At 44.4% G+C, this 20,622-nt stretch overlaps 1 protein-coding gene across 1 annotated transcript in view; it reads right to left on the bottom strand.

Annotated features, from left to right (window-relative positions):
- LOC138965616 (uncharacterized) overlaps window positions 1-20,622 on the bottom strand; it is a 71,273-nt gene that overhangs the window by 48,840 nt on the left and 1,811 nt on the right. Inside the window, exons 2-9 of the mRNA XM_070337794.1 lie at window positions 17,707-17,876; window positions 16,546-16,615; window positions 12,391-12,458; window positions 10,996-11,118; window positions 10,143-10,293; window positions 8,783-8,910; window positions 8,049-8,219; window positions 3,990-4,261 (exon numbers count right to left, since the gene is read on the bottom strand). Coding sequence (XP_070193895.1) covers window positions 3,990-4,261; window positions 8,049-8,219; window positions 8,783-8,910; window positions 10,143-10,293; window positions 10,996-11,118; window positions 12,391-12,458; window positions 16,546-16,615; window positions 17,707-17,876 — 1,153 coding nt within the window. The remainder of the gene's footprint in view (window positions 1-3,989; window positions 4,262-8,048; window positions 8,220-8,782; window positions 8,911-10,142; window positions 10,294-10,995; window positions 11,119-12,390; window positions 12,459-16,545; window positions 16,616-17,706; window positions 17,877-20,622) is intronic.

Consider the following 20,622-nt stretch of genomic DNA (forward strand, 5'->3'; position numbering starts at 1 on the left):
AGACTCTGTAACTTGTCCACCCTTCTCTGTGAGGGACGGACCAGCCAATCCACTGTGTTGAACGTCATGCCCAAATACGTAAACACCTGAGACGGCGTGAGCTCTGACTTCAGCAGATTGACCGAAAAACCCAGATCCATGGCTTGTTTTAGCACCAACTGAGTATGTGTCCCGCAAGACTCCAAGTTCTGATTGAGGATGAGCCAGTCGTCGAGGTACGCGCGAAAGCGCACCCCCTTTTGTCTGACCAGCGCACAGAGCTGACGGACAACCATCGTAAAGATCCATGGGGCAAGAGACAAGCCGAAAGGAAGAGCTCTGAACTGAAAAACTTTCTTGCCCCATCGAAATCTCAGCCATTTCCTGTCTGCAGGATGGATGAGAATGTGGAAGTAGGCGTCTGTTAAGTCTATCGACGTTACCCAGTCGCCCGACCTGAGAGCGTCTCGTACCGACGCTGAAGTCTCCATTCTGAACTTCACCACTCTTAGGTATTTGTTCAGAGGAGACAGATCCAAAACTGGGCGCCAGGCGCCCGAGGCTTTTGGCACCACAAAAATTCTCCCGTAAAAGCCCGGAGAAGTGTGATCCCTCACCTCCTCGATCGCTTGCTTCTCTAGCAACGCTAAAACCTCCCCCTGAATGGCCTCCTGAGCTCCCTGTTTCTTGGGAAACTGAAAAGAAGGAGGAGTCCTGGTTAACGGGGCCTTGCCGTCTAGCCAGAGAAGCCGGAACCCCGAACGCACAATGCTCACTATCCACTGGCTGTTTACTGTCTGTAACCAGCACTGCAGGGCCCTGGAGGGGCCGCCCGCCACCAAAGGGGTGGAGGCTGTGTGAGCGGTGGGTTCGGGGAGGCATCATTGGGGGGGGGGCTTGCGCCCCGACCCCCGTGAATTCCCGAAAGAAGGACCCTTCTTCTGGTAAGGGGCACTGCCACCCCTGCCCCGAGAAGAAGGACCCTGGCGCTGAGACTTACCCCTGTAAGACGAAGACGTCTGAGGCTTGCTCGAACCCTGGCTCTTTTTCTGCTGAGAAATACCATGGTGGGCGATTTGAGTTATAGCCATATCCCTCGCATCTTGTGTCTCCTTGCGAAGGGCATCCAAGGATGGTTGACCCAGCAACGCACCCTCAACAAAAGGCGCAGACTTGAGGGACTCAATCGTGACCTTGTCTTGGATACGAGAACCCGTGAGAAAAGCCGATCTCCTTGCATGGACAGAATGCGCATAGAGGCGAGCTGACAGATTCATCTGTTCAGCCGACACCTTTGCAAGAGAGGCTAACAGAATCATGACATCCTTCTCAACCGCGTCGTCACGAAACTTGAAAGGATCCAAGGACGACGTGATCGATCTCGACAGTGCTCTCTGCAGAGTCTCAGAAAGAGACGATAACTCGAGCAAACGTCTGCCAGTCTCCTCCAAAGACAAAAGAGAAGACTCCGTATACGGAACTACTCTATCTCTGCTGTATCCATCTTGCCAAAGGGCTGCAAGCTCCGGTGTAACCGGGAGAGTGGAACGAGGCAAGGCAAACGAGTCGATCAAATTGCCCGTGGTATGCGGCAACAAAAACCTCTTAGTCACGCCAGCAGGCAAAGCTGAGGTTAAACCCGAGGAAGCGAGGTAAGGCTGTGCTGAAACAGGAGCCTGACCGTGCGCTGAAAGCAGCGGTACCGGCTGAAACACACCGCCATGCTGAGTAGTAGCTAGAAGCTTAGAAAGTTCAAACGCTACCAACGGGGATTCCCGAAAACGGAACTGCTGCTTCTCTTCCTTTGCAGAACGGAAATCCCCGAAAGCGGAAGGAGGTTGTGCAAACAAACCAACAGGTGTTGCAACACCCTCCTCGAAATACCGCGACGCCACTTCCGCTGCCAAAGCCATAGCTTGCGGAAGTTTAACCGGCATCCTGAAGTCAGAATCTTCATCTTCCTGAACAGAAGCACCGAAATCCGACTCAAAGTCCCGCACATCCGTGCAACCAGGCAACACACTCCCGCCCTGACTAAAGTCAGGCGAAGCGTTGCCCGGAAGAGACGACACGCGAGGGATGCGATACCCACGCAGTGTGTCCCTAGGGACTGCTCCCGCCCTGTCGGACGAGAGCGGGGAATGCTGCGCCGCCGCACCTACCGATCGCCATGCGGTGGTGACAACGGACGCAAGCCCCCTGTTCGGTGAGACCGAACGCGTACCTGGGCTCACCCCCTGTGCTATCCGCTCGAGCTTACGGAGCGGCATCACACTGGGGTGGCTTTCACTCACGGCGCGGCGTACCGGCGTGGCTACTCTCTCCAGAATACGATCTTCGCTTTGGCCGGAGAACCCGGTTACTAACGAAGAATAAATACCTTGATCGTCAACAGGCACCCCACCAGAAGAGGCCTGAGGACGCAGAAGAGAGAGATCATCACTGCCATCAAAGGACGCATGCACGTCGGCGGAGGTGACTGTGGCCGACGGAGAAGCACGCACCCTCCCCAGGGAACGAGAATCGCCAACACCAGGTGGAAAAGAACGAAGTTCTGCCTTTGCAGACGAGAGCTCCGCTGAAAGCGACGAAATCTGAGCGCTCAGTGAGCGCAAAATAGCAGACACATCTTGCTTATCGCTAACTGAACTAGAACCAGGGGCAGCTGACAATGATTCTGAGGACAATTTGGGCATAGATGGAGATTTAGGCAAATCAATAGCCACGTCAAACGAAGATTTAGACACGGGGTCCGCGACATTAATCACGGCATGGCTAGTAGGAGCCTTCGCTTTACGAGAATGACTTTTAGCGGGAGAAGGCTCTGCTGCTGGCTTAGCGTTTTTCTTTTTGCCACTATCCGACATAGTGAGCGAAAAAAAGTAAACAAACAAGTCTAAGCCTGGCAAAACCTAAGTCGATAAACACGAAGAAAATATCAAAAATGCTCACCCCAAAACTCAAGCCAAGAGCAGAGGAACGTGACAAGTACCAAGGTGAGGGCCTGACACTAACCGCATCAGACAACAACGGCTGCAAAGCCGGAGCATTTACCAGAGACGTCCGTACCCACGGATCGCTGAAGAGTGTATGATTCAAAGATGGCGGCAAGGTCAGGAAGTCACGCGTGACTTCGTGATATTAAAGGGTCAAGGTCGCTCTTTTTTTAGGGTTGCCTCCCCTTGTTACCAAGGTGACGATTCAGCGTCCTAGCACTAGACTGAAGTAAATTGCATTTATGTGAGTTGGGATAAGAATGTAATTTAATTGTACCCACTCAGCGTTTTGTCCAATTTTTTCGGCCTATAATAGATAATGTGCAAGAATAGTACTGTCGAGGTAAGTGTTATATTGACACACCTGTCCAGCACAGTGTGGGTGGTGACTGAAAACAACACTGGCCTAAGACTCACCTGGGCCTACACTCGTACACAGCGCTATCAGTGATGACAATGCACCCGTCCAGCACAGTGTGGGTGGTGACTGAAAACAACACTGGCCTCAGACTCACCTGGGCCTACACTCGTACACAGCGCTATCCGTGATGACAATACACCTGTCCAGCACAGTGTGGGTGGTGACTGAAAACAACACTGGCCTCAGACTCACCTGGGCCTACACTCGTACACAGCGCTATCAGTGATGACAATGCACCCGTCCAGCACAGTGTGGGTGGTGACTGAAAACAACACTGGCCTCAGACTCACCTGGGCCTACACTCGTACACAGCGCTATCAGTGATGACAATACACCTGTCTAGCACAGTGTGGGTGGTGACTGAAAACAACACTGGCCTCAGACTCACCTGGGCCTACACTAGTACTACTAGTACACAGCGCTATCCGTGATGACAATACACCTGTCCAGCACAGTGTGGGTGGTGACTGAAAACAACACTGGCCTCAGACTCACCTGGGCCTACACTCGTACACAGCGCTATCAGTGATGACAATACACCTGTCCAGCACAGTGTGGGTGGTGACTGAAAACAACACTGGCCTCAGACTCACCTGGGCCTACACTCGTACACAGCGCTATCAGTGATGACAATGCACCCGTCCAGCACAGTGTGGGTGGTGACCGGAATGTCGAAGGCCTGTGGGTCCATGGCAATGGTATCCATGGAGGGCTGTTCCAGGAGTGTGCCTTGCCGCAGCCTGAGACGCAGCTGTTCCTCTTGCTTGTCGTGCCAGTAGAAGGGGAAGGTTCGCTGTTGAGCGCCTAGCAATTTCTCTCCTGCTGGCAGCTCCAGCTTTTGAATCACGGCATCGTCGTTGAAATCCTGAAATGTGCAGCAGTGTAGGTTTAAACACAGGTATACTATCTACATGTTCCTTTCCCCCTTCATTGACTCTGTCGACGCCCGTTTTTATCCGCTTGCTTCCGTTTATACAGCAGTCCCTCTCATGAACGGACATCCTTGGGCCATAGCAAAACTGTCCGTACATTGCAGGTGTCCGGTCACGGGAGGGGTGACCACACCACCCCCTCCCCCATACACTCACACAGACACACAAACAACAGGATTGAGTCTATGCTAATCACTTCTTGTGGCTACTAAACAATAACAATAAACTCCTAATATTTTTTAAACGTTCTGTAAAAATGATTTGTATGAAAAGTGTTGAAAAGAAGAAATAAAATAAATCCTCAAGGCAGTGAACACACTCACCATACACTGACATACGAAAGCAGCCACACAAACACAGCACAGAGGAGCGTGTGCAGATGCTTTGCAAGAATAAGCTTGAAAACCAGTGTGAATAAATAGCAGCAGATAGAGCTGCATGTCATAATCATGTAATTTATTTTCTTCTTGTCTGGGTTTATTGACTGCATGCTGATCATGTGGCATGGCAGTGACTTTTCACTCTTCAGTCGGAAATACACTGTACATAACACAGCTCCCACTCTCCCTCACTAATGCCTACCCCAAGACAACTGATGCTTGGACATTGTGTGGAAGAGTACTACACCTCTCTATTTATCTCCAATGCTCTTCCTACTGACATGCAGTGACACCGGACACCCCACAGAGTTTAGCCAGCTACCCCTCCACCCCCCCCCCTCCCTCTCTCTCACTCCCTCCAGCCATGTACTGTTTGGGGCTGTGGCCAGAGAGGCCAGCTGCACTGTTCACTCAGAGCAAAACCAGTTGACTGTGTCTAACTTTTGACAAAGCAAGACAACTGAAGGGTTCACAGATTAGGCAACCGACTCACTGGTCAAGGCTGAGGGGAAACAAGAGTATCTTGTCAATGAAAGAGGTTACACACAGACACACGATGCTGAGAACTGTGACCGGTTTTTCACTCTCTTTCGCTCAGGACCTTCATCGACTGTGGTTTCTGTTGTTTACGTCCAACAGACAAGAATAAAGAGCACAGTGCAGTTTCATGTTGGCATCTTCGCATGTACTCCACTCCTGACCAAAACTACCCCCCCTCCTGATGGGTACACGTGCACTCAAGTTATCAGTGACTGTCATCACGCCATTGCGGCTGTGATCTTTGTACCAAGAGCCGGACTGCTCTGTTATCGATTTTGTTGTGGTGAAAATTTGACGATTGGAGGTATGACCTGCTGTTGGGACCGAAAATGAGTGTCCGCGTCCACGTTTTGCAGGTGTCCGTTTAAGGGGGGGCAAATATAGAAGGAAAACACTCCGTGCCGAGCAAATGTGTCCGTACATGTCAGGTGTCCGCTCACGCCAGGGGCCGTACATTGCAGGGACTGCTGTATAAGTATCCGACAATAGAGTATCGTCATTTCAAACTATTTCATTAAAATCTCCAAAACCGTTTGGCATATGTATCACCGCGCATCGACTGAAGGTAATGGTGGTTGGGGACTTGTAAGATCATGTGCTTGTGATTGAAATCATATATATGACACTTGTTGATGGAAATAGTCAAAAAACAATATTATCTTTGAAGGGACCTCTTAATCTATAAATTATTTCTTTTAAAAGAACGATTTAGCGCATCAATAGATATGAGCTAAGATTGCCTTTTCTATGGGGCAAACACGGCATTAATAGGTAACATGCGCCTTGAGTCGCCTTGTGTGGTGAGATACGTGCGCGATATAAATCCTCGTAAATAAAATAAATAAAATAACAAGAAGGGCAAAGCCCATACGACTCACATGCTTGACCTTGACCTTTACATGACCTTGACCTTCAGGGTCAAGGTCAAATAACTAAACCTAGTAATGACATCATACACTAAGAACTGCTTTAGACATTTTTCCTACCAAAATACAATGTGACCTTGACCCAAGGTGAAGGTCATCCAAGGTCATGCAACACAAAGCTGTTCATTCAAGACATAGGAAGTACAATGGTGCTTACTGGCTCTTTCTACCATGAGATATGGTCACTTTTAGTGGTTCACTACCTTATTTTGGTCACATTTCATAAGGGTCAAAGTGACCTTGACCTTGATCATATGTGACCAAATGTGTCTCATGATGAAAGCATAACATGTGCCCCACATAATTTTTAAGTTTGAAACAGTTATCTTCCATAGTTCAGGGTCAAGGTCACTTCAAAATATGTATACAATCCAACTTTGAAGAGCTCCTGTGACCTTGACCTTGAAGCAAGGTAAACCAAACTGGTATCAAAAGATGGGGCTTACTTTGCTCTATATATCATATAGAGGTGAGGTATTGAATCTCAAAAACTTCAGAGAAAATGGGGAAAATGTGAACAATAGCTGTTTTTTAGGCAACATTTATGGCCCCTGCGACCTTGACCTTGAAGCAAGGTCAAGATGCTATGTATGTTTTTTGGGGCCTTGTCATCATACACCATCTTGCCAAATTTGGTACTGATAGACTGAATAGTGTCCAAGAAATATCCAACGTTAAAGTTTTCCGGACGGCCGGACGGACGGACGTCCGGACGGACGGACGGACGGACGGACGGACGGACGGACGACTCGGGTGAGTACATAGACTCACTTTTGCTTCGCATGTGAGTCAAAAATAAATACATTCTGAAACAAAAGAATCAGAGAAAATTGATTGATCACAAATTCAAACCTTGTCAGCCAACATCTCTATTTCAAACATGCAGGTTATTTTACTGTTCTGGTAACAAACGTACAGCCGGCCAAAAAATAATCATCTAAAATAACAAGTACAGTAAAACCTCCCATTACCGACCTTGAAAATGTCCAGAAAAATCGGTCGCAAAAAGGAGGGGTCTTTATTGGGAGTTTCAGAGGTATAATTCTTTTCACAGGGGAGGCAACTGCTGGGCAGTTCAGTCTTTAGCTGTGTTCGTTATCCCATTTTTGTTCCCATTTGATGTGCATATGGGTTAGCATGATATATGTGCCTACACCAGCGCGTGCACACACACACACACACACACACACACACACACACACACACACACACACACACACACACACACGTACACACGTACACACACGTACACACACGGCCTCATAGGTCAAACTTGGTCATTGGCCTCGGGTAAGAAAGTCAATGTCTGTAAACTGAGTCAGCTATAGGTGGGAAGAGGACAGCCGTATAGGCCACTGGACTTTCACGCACTACTGACTACAGACTACCACCCCTGACACTTGATGCGTGACTAATGGCGTGCGTGATCCGCATGTGCTGGGTAATTACGAACTTTGACACTTACTGGTAAAAAAGGTCAAAGTCGTTATTGACCCTATGTTGGTAGGTCGGTCGTCGGAAAAAGGAGGGCGTGGTTCTTGGGAGGTTAGTTACAGTGTGAAAGGCATCCGTGCCGAGAAATTCGGTCGGCAAAAGGAGGGGGTCGTTCTTGGGAGAGGTCGTTACGGGAGGTTCCACTGTATTATCACACCAAAGCACAATTATTTTTAACCTACTGAATGCAGATACACTAATGTTTTGGCAACAGAAAAAACTCTTTTGATGATAGAAAATATGAACATAACTAATTGCACTTTTTTGTGTTACTAGCATTGCAATTACAGGTTCAATTCTTACCTGGAACAGTTTCAAGACCGTATAAGTCTGCTGCACATTTTACTGCTGAAAGAAAACTCCTTTATTCAGACGCATACCTGCATGGTTTCCACAGAAGTCTCAGCTCTCTGGTTAGACAGTACCAAGAGCTGTGATCCATTGCGCCGAGACAGGGTGAAGGTCAGACGATCTGTCAGAATGACGCTCTCCGCTCCAGGGGGCAGTTTGTAGACAAACAGGGGAGAGAACTGGATTTCACTGTCGTATACCTTGCGACAGATAAACGAACATCTTGATAAGGCTTTTGCACATGAAAGCAATAACAATTTCGTACCGCTTCACCTGCACTCAAGACTCCCTCCCTTTTAATTTTGTTTGTTTGTTTGCTTAACGCCCAGCCGACCACGAAGGGCCATATCAGGGCGGTGCTGCTTTGACATATAACGTGCGCCACACACAAGACAGAAGTCGCAGCACAGGCTTCGTGTCTCACCCAGTCACATTATTCTGACACCGGACCAACCAGTCCTAGCACTAACCTCATAATGCCAGACGCCAGGCGGAGCAGCCACTAGATTGCCAATTTTAAAGTCTTAGGTATGACCCGGCCAGGGTTCAAACCCACGACCTCCCGATCGCGGGGCGGACGCCTTACCACTAGGCCAACCGTGCCGGTCCTCCCTTTTAAGACCTTGTTGAGGAGACCCCCTTTTTAAGACTCCCTCCTTTTTAAAACCTGATTTTCTCAGATTTTAAGGTCTTAAAAAGGAGGTTCCACTGTAGAGATTTATCCCACACTATGCTTACTTACATCATTCTCACTGAGTCTCACCTGTAGTGTTGCCGATTTCTGGTCGTGAGCGGTGATAAAGTGACGACCGCGGGCATACTGTGGGTGTAGCATCACCCAAGGCTGGGATTGTGGGATACACTCCGCTGTGAACACTGATGCGTTCTCATCTGAACACAGAAAACATTCAATTAATTACCACAAAGAATCTGAATACAGGAAAGATTCAATAACCACAAAGAATCTGAATACAGGAAAGATTCAATAACCACACAGAATCTGAATACAAAACTGATTCAATAATCACAAAGAATCTGAATACAGAACAGATTCAATAACCACAAAGAATCTGAATACAGAACTCACCTATACCCTATAGAATAATACTGCATACTCATAATATTTGCCAACAGCACAGTGGGACCCATGTTTTGACCCCTACCACCCCCCCCCCCCCCCATCCCCCTCCGATTTAAGACTAATCCCCCTTTTAAGACTGTTTTTCTCAGATTTTCTGTCCATAACCTCTGCAAGTGCAAACTTTCACCCCAATTTTGAGACGCCCTCCCTAATGAGACCCGATTTTCTTAGATTTCTTGCATTCTTTAATTCTTAACACTTTCTACCCCACCTATGTTGACCAAGTTTTTTTTAGCCGAGATCAGCTGTGCTGCAGCAGGTCACTCAGAATTGTAGTAACTGTGTAGTAACTGTGTATCAGCACGCTGGAATGCAGGCGTTAGATCGACGTTATAGGAAGCGACTGAAGCTAACAGTCAGAGCGGATATATCGTACCTGGTCAGATAGAGCCATATGAGTGGGTACGGATATATCTGTACCTGGGAGACAAAGAGTTTTAAAAGAGGGGTACAATGGTAACTGGGATGAAACTCAGACACTCTTGGGACTGCCAAAAGTGGCCCCACATTGTAGGTGGCCTAGCTGTCATGACTGGTATATTTGGGTAAAAGGTAATAGAGGGACAACAGAAGAGTCCTCACATCCCAGGTGTCCTCTCACTGGAGTGTCCTCACATCACAGGTACAGTGGGTTTACACCCCTTTTAAGAACTCCAAAAGTCTGAGAAAATCGGGTCTTAAAAAGGAGGGAGTCTTAAAATGGGGGTATTTTTACAGAGGTTATGAACAGAAAGTCTGAGAAAACAAGGTCTTAAAAAGGAGGGAGTCTTAAAATGGGGGTAATTTTACAGAGGTTATGAACAGAAAGTCTGAGAAAACAAGGTCTTAAAAAGGAGGGAGTCTTAAAATGGGGGTAATTTTACAGAGCTTATGAACAGAAAGTCTGAGAAAACAAGGTCTTAAAAAGGAGGGGGTCTTAAAATGGGGGGTCTAAAAAGAGGGGTTCCACTGTACCACAAACACATTTCAGCTCCACACCTACCCGTAGAGTCGAGGACAGAGTGGGGTGGGATGGTGCGGGTGTCAATGTCGATGTAGCCCATGTCACTCAGCTCACTGTCAGGGGAGAAGTGAGAAAAGTGGCTCCTTGCTTCAAGCAACATCTTCCACTGACCCTTGGACACTCCCGTCATCTGCAGTCGCCATGCAGGCATCACATTAATCTTCTAACTGGCACACTTCTGGCATTTTCAAAAAGCTTCAGAGATTCTATTTTAATTTTTTTTTCTTCATATTACTCTATTATGTATTATACCAATGCTGGGAAATTAGGGTCGATTCCTCCCAGTGGAAAGCTAGCAGCAACACGAGTCGCGCTACCCAGGTGTCAGCATGTTTAGGTGTAATCAGCCACCTGCACTTATGGCAGAATGACCGAGATCTTTTACGTGCCACTATGGTGAGACAGGGGTGGGACATGGATACAGTCTTTGAGTCTGCACATAAAGTCGACCCGTGGGCGTCCCTGCCGGGTTTCGAGCCTGCGACCTTAGGATCACAAGTCCAGTGCTCTACCAACTGAGCTACCCGGTACAGATTACAATGGCCGCTCCCTGTTAACCCCCCCACCCCCACCAATTTAAGACCTTCCATTTCTAAGGTCTAAAAAAAAGGGGGGGGGGGGGTTCCATTGTATTCTTGAGATCCATAAAGTGTACCATGCTTGTTTATGCATTATATTTGCTTTTTTCGTTTGTTGCAATTTCATGATTTCATGCCGGATCATGCAAGATCTTTACATCTGAATAAAAATATTAATATATTTTATGCCCGCAAACATAAAGACGCTTTTTTAATGCATTTTTTTCACGTAATTCAAAAATTCCCACACACACCAAGAGAGAAGTGCTCATCTGATCATCATCATGAATGAGGGAGAGTTCGTTGACCTGAATGTCTGTGGTAACCTTGGAAACCACCTGCTGACTCAGGAGATCAACAAACAGCAACTCTCCAACCTGCAAAAATGACAAATGACATGTCCTTTTAAGAAAAATTTCATCTGGAAAAGAAAAAAAAAAATGCCACAACAAATGATGAACATTTAGTTAGGTATTGCACAATAAATGATGCATGTGACAATAAGACAAGAAAAGAAGCTTTGCTATCTAAGAGCCTGTAATGCTTGAACAACTACTGATTATAATAATTCCATTGCAATTCCGGTGCAAGAAACTACATGTACCATCAAAAAAGAACCAGCGAGATGCCATAACCAACCATCAAACAAATTTTAGGCTTATAATGGACATCTTTCTAAGAGAGGATGGTCGGAAATCATTCTGTCAGGTTTGTATGGGCTGTGAAAGAGTGAATGCTCTTGCTTTTATTGAGGCAAACTTTCCCATGTGACATTATAGGCCAATCACTAGCGAGGGGTGCGCCTGAAACACGTGGACAAGGAGCATGCATGTGTGGAAAGCTTGTCACACTTTAACGAAAGAGTATTCACTCTTTCTCAACCCACACAAACTTGGAATTCGTCAATTCAAGACCATACACAGTGCAATTAAGCTTACCGTATTTGACGGATAAGCCGCACCCCCGACTTTTAACAAAAAAATTGGGACGAGCCATGTATAGGTCGCGTCACTATATTAGCCGCCGTCGAAAAAAATATAATCAGATCGTGTCAATCAATCAAAACAACCAAGGCAAACGAAAGTACGGTATTTGGCGAAATGGCTCCGAGAATAAACAAGTGAAACAAAGAAGAAAAGTGAAAAAGTTTGAAGAAAAATATCACACACACAATTTGTAACCAACACACACATGTAGTCCCGCCCGGAATAAGCTTTTTTTTGGATGATTTACGACTTTTGCGCACATTTCGAGCAGACGAAAACACAACATGGCGGCTCTCGCTCCTCCAACTATCGCGAGACAGGAAAAAATGAAATCTCGCGCGCGCGAGATCCTGATACATCTGGTGTTTCTCTGTACGCTATCTTGTCACGACGACTTGTTGACAAACGAAGATTCGCGAAAGAAAGAGAAAAGCGCCGAGTCTTGAGCAGAGAGCTAATAAAGTACCGGTAATCGCTAATCGAGCGAAATGAAAATCCGCCGCGACTTCCATTAGGTGAATGCTATTCAAGTTTAGGTAACGTTTTAGCCGCATCTTTTCATAAGCCGCAATGCGATTTAAAAAAAAAAGTCGCAAATGTAGTCCGTCAAATACGGTAGTCAAGAACTCGACCAACAAAACTTTATAACTGGATGGGTCTTACCTTGGTGGCAACGACTGCCACCTGTTTGTCACCCAGAGTGTGCCACCAACATGCTGCGCATAGTGAACCTGTCAAAACACACCATCCAGGTCTTTTAATCTCGTACAGTAAATCTTCTTCTTCGTTCATGGGCTTAGACTCCCATGTTCACTCATGTTTTTAGCACGAGTGAATTTTACGTGCATGGCCGTTTGTACCCCGCCATTTAGGCAGCCATACGCCGATTTCGGGGGAGGCATGCTGGGTATTTTCATGTTTCTATAACCCACCGAACTCTGACATGGATTACAGGATCTTTTCCGTGCGCACTTGGTCTTGTGCTTGCGTGTACACGAAGGGGGTTAAGTCACTAGCAGGTCTGCACATAAGTTGACCTGGGAGATCGGAAAAATCTCCACTCTTAACCCACCAGGCGGCAGCGACCGGGATTCGAACTCAAAACCTCCCGATTAGGAGGCCGACGTCTTACCACCACGCCACTGCGCCCGTCGCGTACAGTAGATCACCTACCTTTCTTGACCTCAAAAAATCGTACAAACTCAGCGAGGGAGTTTTGAAATGGAGGTAAATTTACAGACAACATGAACAGAAAATTTGAAAAATAAGGTCTTCAAACGGGGAGGTCTGCATGAAAACGGGTGGTGGGGTGGGGAGGGTGGAGGGGTAGCATCAAAACAAATATTCAATGATTGGCTTTTGTCATTTGATCAATAACAAGAAGGGCAAAGCCCATACGACTCACATGCTTGACCTCGACCTTTAGGGTAACTAAACCTAGCAATGACATCATACACTAAGAACTGCTTTACACATTTTTCCTACCAAAATACATGTGACCTTGACCCAAGGTCAAGGTCATCCAAGGTCATGCAACACAAAGCTGTTAATTCAAGACATAGGAAGTACAATGGTGCTTATTGGCTCTTTCTACCATGAGATATGGTCACTTTTAGTGGTTCACTACCTTATTTTGGTCACATTTCATAAGGGTCAAAGTGACCTTGACCTTGATCATATGTGACCAAATGTGTCTCATGATGAAAGCATAACATGTGCCCCACATAATTTTTTAGTTTGAAACAGTTATCTTCCATAGTTCAGGGTCAAGGTCACTTCAAAATATGTATACAATCCAACTTTGAAGAGCTCCTGTGACCTTGACCTTGAAGCAAGGTAAACCAAACTGGTATCAAAAGATGGGGCTTACTTTGCCCTATATATCATATATAGGTGAGGTATTGAATCTCAAAAACTTCAGAGAAAATGGGAAAAATGTGAAAAATAGCTGTTTTTTAGGCAACATTTATGGCCCCTGTGACCTTGACCTTGAAGCAAGGTCAAGATGCTATGTATGTTTTTTGGGGCCTTGTCATCATACACCATCTTGCCAAATTTGGTACTGATAGACTGAATAGTGTCCAAGAAATATCCAACGTTAAAGTTTTCCGGACGGACGTCCGGACGGACGGACGGACGTCCGGACGGACGGACGGACGGTTTGTTTATTTGTTGCTTAACGTCCAGCCGACTACGCAGAGCCATATCAGGACGAGGAAGGGGGGGATGAAGGGGGCCACTTGTCAAGCGATTCCTGTTTACAAATGCACTAACCCATTACTTGTGTCCCAGCAGGCTTTAGTAAAACTAAATTAATACCTACTGGAAGATTACCAGTTTCCAGTATGTTAAAATAGGCTTAACCTATCTACTGCTGGACTTACATCAGAACACTAACAGATTAAACTATACATGAATCGCGAGACAAGCGGCAAGAGAAGAGATTTTTGGAAAAAATACAGGTGAATGAGCAAGAAGGCAGAAAAAAGAAAAGAATTCATGAAGAAAAAGAGAGCATGACAGGAAAGAGGAACCCAAAATCTACCTAACAGTAAACTAGAAAGCTCCTGCGGTTCCAAAAACAGGAGGGGCCTTTAATTTCATAACCGCAGTGCCCCACTGCGGGAACGGACGGACGGACGACTCGGGTGAGTACATAGACTCACTTTTGCTTCGCATGTGAGTCAAAAAGTGAATATGCTCAGTGACACTGATTCTTGAGAATCTCAACCAGGGGGTGATGTTTTCCAAAAGCATGCTAATGTACACTAACACATGGATCACATACAGTAAAACCTGTCAAATAAGGACACCCTTGGGACCAGACAAAAGTGTCCTTATTCTGCAGGTGTCCTTATTAGACAGGTGCAAGTAAACGCGACAAAGTCAAGTTGAGAGAGAGAGAGAGAGAGTACTGCACATGTACATGTACATTTATAAGAAAAACAGAAGCTGTTTAGATTAAATAGAGAAACATTTAATATTGACTGTTGTAAAACAAGTTTAACAAGAGGCGAAGCCATCAAGGCTCACGTAAGAAATCGACAAACAGTAACACAAACTCAATCACTCCGTCACACATACACACACACACACACACACACACACACACACACACACACACACACACACACACACACACACACACACACACACACAGAAAGAGCATAGGTGAAACTGTGCAAGAAAGCGAGACACTAGATCTAGATCTGTCTGTCTGCATGTAGCCTACTTACAGGACACGACTGCCAACTAGTCTCGGCGCGCTCAAAATAATAATGACCTTGACTTTCAGTACTTCCTTCGCGTGACGTCTAACCCTCTTACGTCATAATGTGACGTCAATGTAATGTGACGTCTTCAAATGTTAGAGTTTCTACCACAGACATACACACGCACACACACACACACACGCACACACGCACGCACAGACAGACAAAGTTACGATCGCATAGGCTACACTTACGTGAGCCAAAAACTTGTGATAATGCATGTTTCAGCTACTAGGTACTGCCCTGCCTTTGATCTGGCCGCACACACAGATTTCCACTCTGTTAAACTCGGTCACTGACCGGTCACTGACCCCGATGCAGGAAGTGTTTCCTCTCTCAGATATGACAGGGGAACCACCTCTCATGGCAAAAACTGGGTCATTGACCCCTGGGAAGAAGGTCGTGTCTTTTAACAAGGCCACCCAGCTATCACAATGCCTTTGATCTGGCCGCACACACTTATTATGGACCCAAAATACGTGTCCGCGTCCGTAATGCCGAGGTGGCCGTAACGTACAGGTGTTTTACAGTGTAAAGCAGTCCGTGCCGAGACTGACTGTCCGTATTCTGCGAGTGTCCGCTAAGTCCAGTGACCGTATTTGACAGTTTTCACTGTACATCTTTCTACTAATACTATTGTTGAGTTGATTTTCACAACCGTTTAATGATTGCATAGCCACATTCATGCATAATTCGACTGACTTCAAATCTCACCTCATTATTATATAATATGTACATTGTAATGATATGTCTGTATAAAAGATTACAAAAAGCAAAAAGAACCAAAACCAAACCAAACAAGCCCCATACCCTCCCCACCCGGAAAAAAGGAAACTAGCCAGAAAAGAAGGAAGAAAGAATTAAACAAATTAAAAAAAAAATATGACAGTTTATCTCCAAAAATGTGTCATAGAACTGGAAGTTTAAAACATCACCATACATTAGACGTTGTTAGGAAACGCTGCCGTTGCTGAACTTTGGTTCAGTTTTGTGTGTTACATGTAGTTGACTTATTTGTACTTTGTGGGAAAGTACCGATATTATATTTTGTAAACACAATATTTATGTTTGGATGAGAATCCAGGTGAACTTTCTAGTCCTGTCAAAACAAGTTGTTTACCACGTTGTTTTGAGTCATGGGTTCGTGGCGTTCGCTCGGATTAAGTGCGTCGGCGCTTTTCATGTAGGTCACAGAGAATGTCACTATTCTAGTCCATGGACAGTTCATCTAATTTTAGTTGTATCATGTTCGGTCTGGAATATTCTCGAGATTGAGTATTTGCTATATAGGCCAGCGCGATTTGTATGTTAAAAAGCTTCTACTTTGAGTTCTGCTACGATGTGCAGTTGTATGTATGGAATGCTAAATAAATCCTCGAACTCAATTTGATGAGTTTTTGTCTGCTGCTGTGAAGACGGGCCACGTAGAATAAAAGAACACAACTATACGACATTTGAGAACTTCGTCAATCTCAAGTGTCATGTAACAGACGTCTTAGGTAGAAAGTAAATTATAATAGCTAGATATATATGCTAAAAATGCTACCTTGGACTGACAAAGGAATCACTGTACAATCACTAAGGCTCCAGAGCTGATTCACCCTGGCTGTAGAATCCTGAAATAAAAGAAGATATGATGAAACATGTTCATAAAGGCTTTCTGCCAAAAATTGCAAACTGCACCTTTCATAAGAGGACACCCTTGGGAAGAAGCAGAAGTTTTGCTACATTGCAGGCAGCCTTTTACGAGAGGTAGGTCCTAAATAAATAATTCAGTGATTCCGATTACCCCATTAACCATTGACCTCACATTAACCTTTAACTTTTTCTTGACCCTTGAAAAAACCCAGCAACTAAACATGACAAAGATTCAATTTTTCAGACTTTGCAAGATAAACTACTCTTTTTTGACATCAAGGGACACAGCTTATGCAAATTCAAGCCAAAAAAAACCCGCCAGAATACTTTAAGCAGAAAGAAAACGTTAATCCAAATATAAAAATAATAAAAAGTAACCTACCTACCGTTCCTACCAAGTACTTGTTTTGGACGTTGTCATCGGAAACAAACATATTTTTTGTTGGCCTTACATAGAAACTTGCAGACAATGGGAAAGCACACAGTGACCCTCTCATTGGAGGGACCTGACACTACTATCACATATATAAATCCATATAATTCTGCCCCTCTTCTTTTCAGTTCTTGAGATATTTCACAGTGCTATTCTGTTTACATTCATTTCACTGAAGAAGGGCGTGGCCCGAAAGTCTTTGGAACTTGGTGTTTACTGTGGTTTTTTTTCTAATTAAACAGTGCTATTCTGTGGCAGCAGGCATATTTACTGAACAGAAACTGAGAAAGGGGAATAGTATGAAGACTTCCGGAAAAAGAAGCGGAGGCTCAGGATTGGTAAGGATGGTGTTGATGGTGGGTTGGGGGGTTGGGTGGTGGTGTCTGATCATGGCGAGGGTGGGGGTTTGTGGAAGGTGATAGGCAAGAAAATCTGAGCAGGTCTACATGTAGATCTATGCAAAGTGGACAGAGTATTGCCTGGCGAGGGTGGTCTACACAAGAAACAGACAAAATACTGACAAGGAATGTACATGTGTGCACGTATAAAGTGTGGAGACATTGTTGAAAATATTACAGCCTTATCTGACCATTTTGGTTTTTAGTATGTTTTTCTTTTAACTTTATGTGACTTTACCATAAGTGCCAATGCAGGTAGAATGTAGAGACAGGGTGTCTCTGTCACCATCAGCAGCCATGACACGGTGGGATCAAAGCACATGGCAGTCACACGTTTCTCTGGTGCCCATGGCAACTGTTTCACCACTGGAGCTCGTCCAGACACACTCCAGCGCACCAACAGCTGATCTGTGTAAAAAATCACAAACTCCTCCTATGTGTTACATCAAATGGAAAGAATATCCAAAATTTGTTCAAAATCAAATGTTGATCTCTAACTGAAATGAAAAGCAAACGCAAGACTTGGTCAGCTGTTACAAACCAAACAGCACAAACTCAAACAGACACAGCTAGGACTGCCAGTGTCTTGTCATGTTGTAAAACGATTCTTCTCAACTAAAGGCAGCTACTCTCGTCTTTCTCACTTCTGATCCAAGATCTTTCAAAACAATAATCGGTAGACCTGTTCATACGTAGGCTGTTCTGAAAGTCCTTAGAATCTCATATTAGGCCAAAAAAAAAAAAAGGTGTGGTTACGGTAACATAGCAAAAAAATATAGGGTAGGAAGGTAGGCAATCACTTTTTTTTTTTTTGGTTACTTTTTTTTCTAATGTGTACAAATTAAACCTACTTGACAGGGAAATAAGTGTGCGACTCGGGCAATTTCGCTTTCATTGCGTTTTCTGCACTGGTTTTTTTGTTTTTTTTTTATTTTTTTGGACAAAATGTAATAAAAAGTTATAGGGTCGGCCCCTAAAAATAGGGTAGGTCGGGTTACCGTAACCACACCTATTTTTTTTTTAGGCCTTACCGCACAGCTTGTTAATTTGATCATGAATGCAGTTTTCTCGAATTATCCTTCCAGAAGTGCCATACACTTTGACAATCTGTAGAAATATACCTCCCAAACATGTCGGCGTGAGTGTTTTTGCTGATACCCGGCTTCTATGACCCTCGCTAACTCTCGGACAGCAGCATCTGAGCTCTCGTAACAGGTTCCTAAGAGCTTTTTCTTTACATGTCATGTAAAAACAGGAAAACGTTGTAAAGGGCCAATTCAGGAAAATATAGTGAATGAAACATCAGGCAGACACCCTAAGCTGTCAGAAATTGGATTGATTTGGAAGCTGCGGAAAACAGGACGTTGCCATGGCGTAGCATCAACTCTCAAGTTTGGCGCCAGACTTTAAACACCATGGACAGGCAATAATGCACATACCGCTCAAATGTAACCGTACACTAGCTGCTCCCCCATTAGAATTGGGGCGATATATATATATGGTGCAGTGCCAAAAGGTCGTTTGTGAAATGTTCATTTTACAACAACAAAAATATTTATGCAGGAGAGTATCAGGTTGTCCTACATGAAAGTTTAGTGTTTGCAGAGTACATTCATGTTGTTCAAAAGATAACTCTCTATGTAATTATTACACAAGGATCAATATTTGACAAAAGTAGTCTGCACGCGGATGCAACATTTGACACAGTGTTGGGTGGAATATTGCTCTAATGGTAAATAAGGACAACAATGTTTATTAAGCTTAAAGACACATTAACATAAACTAAATGACCTGGTATGGTACAAATATTCAGTGAAATTATTTTCTCAGATAATTTCTGGAAACACTGTGTCATATGTTGCATCCGCGCATGTAGACACGGAAAAGTTTGTACAAAAACAAGAAATCAAATTTGTGAAAGAATAAAACCACATTTATTTAATAACAAGGAGTGCATCCAGCTTGCTCATTCAAAACAAGAAGCTGTAGAACAACTGACAAATTGCAGACTTGCATTTGTTTGATCGATTGCAACCAAAACTAGAGACACAAAAATCGATTGCAACCAAAACTACAAGGACACAAACATTAGCCAGAAAAAGATGTTTTCCTTATTCATTTTGGGGGGACTTTTTTATTGGGGATGGTCAAATATGATTTTGCGAAAAACACTAATTATTAACGTTATCCTAACTGACATATTTAGCTGTACAAACGATAAATAAAACATAACTTTCTGTAGATAAATGAATAGATAGTGTTACTTGATCATAAAACATCATCTTTCTGTCGACTATCACTTTGATTTTCTTGTAGTTGTGTAAACAGCACCATTTGATCAACCAAGAACGCTAAAATATCACAGAGACATGAAATATGAAGTGTCACGGTAACGATCGCAACATTTAACGTGGATGCAACATTTTGAAAACAACGACACAAGATTAAAAACTTACCATACCGCTCGAACATCGCCATTTTTAACGCGAAACTGGAAGTGGTGTTTTCAGGGTGTCGAGTAGTTACCATACGTCAGTTGGTTCGACTGGGAACATCCAGTGTGTTCAGAAATTGATAAATTAACGGACGCAACAAAAGGACACAAATGTGCGCACTTGTTTGCTATTCCCCAAAACATGTTGTTTTGGATCTTTTAGTTAAGCCCAACTCTTTTATTTTACGACCAATCATGTTTGCCTTTCCTTTTCACCCATTTTTTGTAGCCATACGCTGGCAGGTGACAGCAGACGAACTTTTCGTTTTGCATGACGAAAAGGACACAGGGCGTTGCAATCGGTCATCCAAATTGTCTCCTGTAATTTTTCACGTCATACCTAAAAAAAAACCATTGTAGCTGTGAAAATAAGATAAGCAGACGTTATATATCAGACCCGCTCAGTCTGACTGTTTGTTGCCAACCCTGAGCTTCCTTGTGGGGGATCACTTTTGGTCACAGGTAATCTTGCACTTTTCGGGGTTGATTTTCTCCACAATTTGGTGATATATATATATTTTTTTTTACAGGATTGGCTTGAAGTTAAAAGCTGAATCTGTCTCCACTATCTCTTATAACATCCCTACTCAGAATAAAATTAAAAAATTTAAAAAAAGTTAACAAGGGTCAAAGTTCTGTTTATTTGAAAATAACAAGTGA

Source organism: Littorina saxatilis, linkage group LG4 (assembly GCF_037325665.1).
Source record: "Littorina saxatilis isolate snail1 linkage group LG4, US_GU_Lsax_2.0, whole genome shotgun sequence".
NCBI lineage: Eukaryota > Metazoa > Mollusca > Gastropoda > Littorinimorpha > Littorinidae > Littorina > Littorina saxatilis.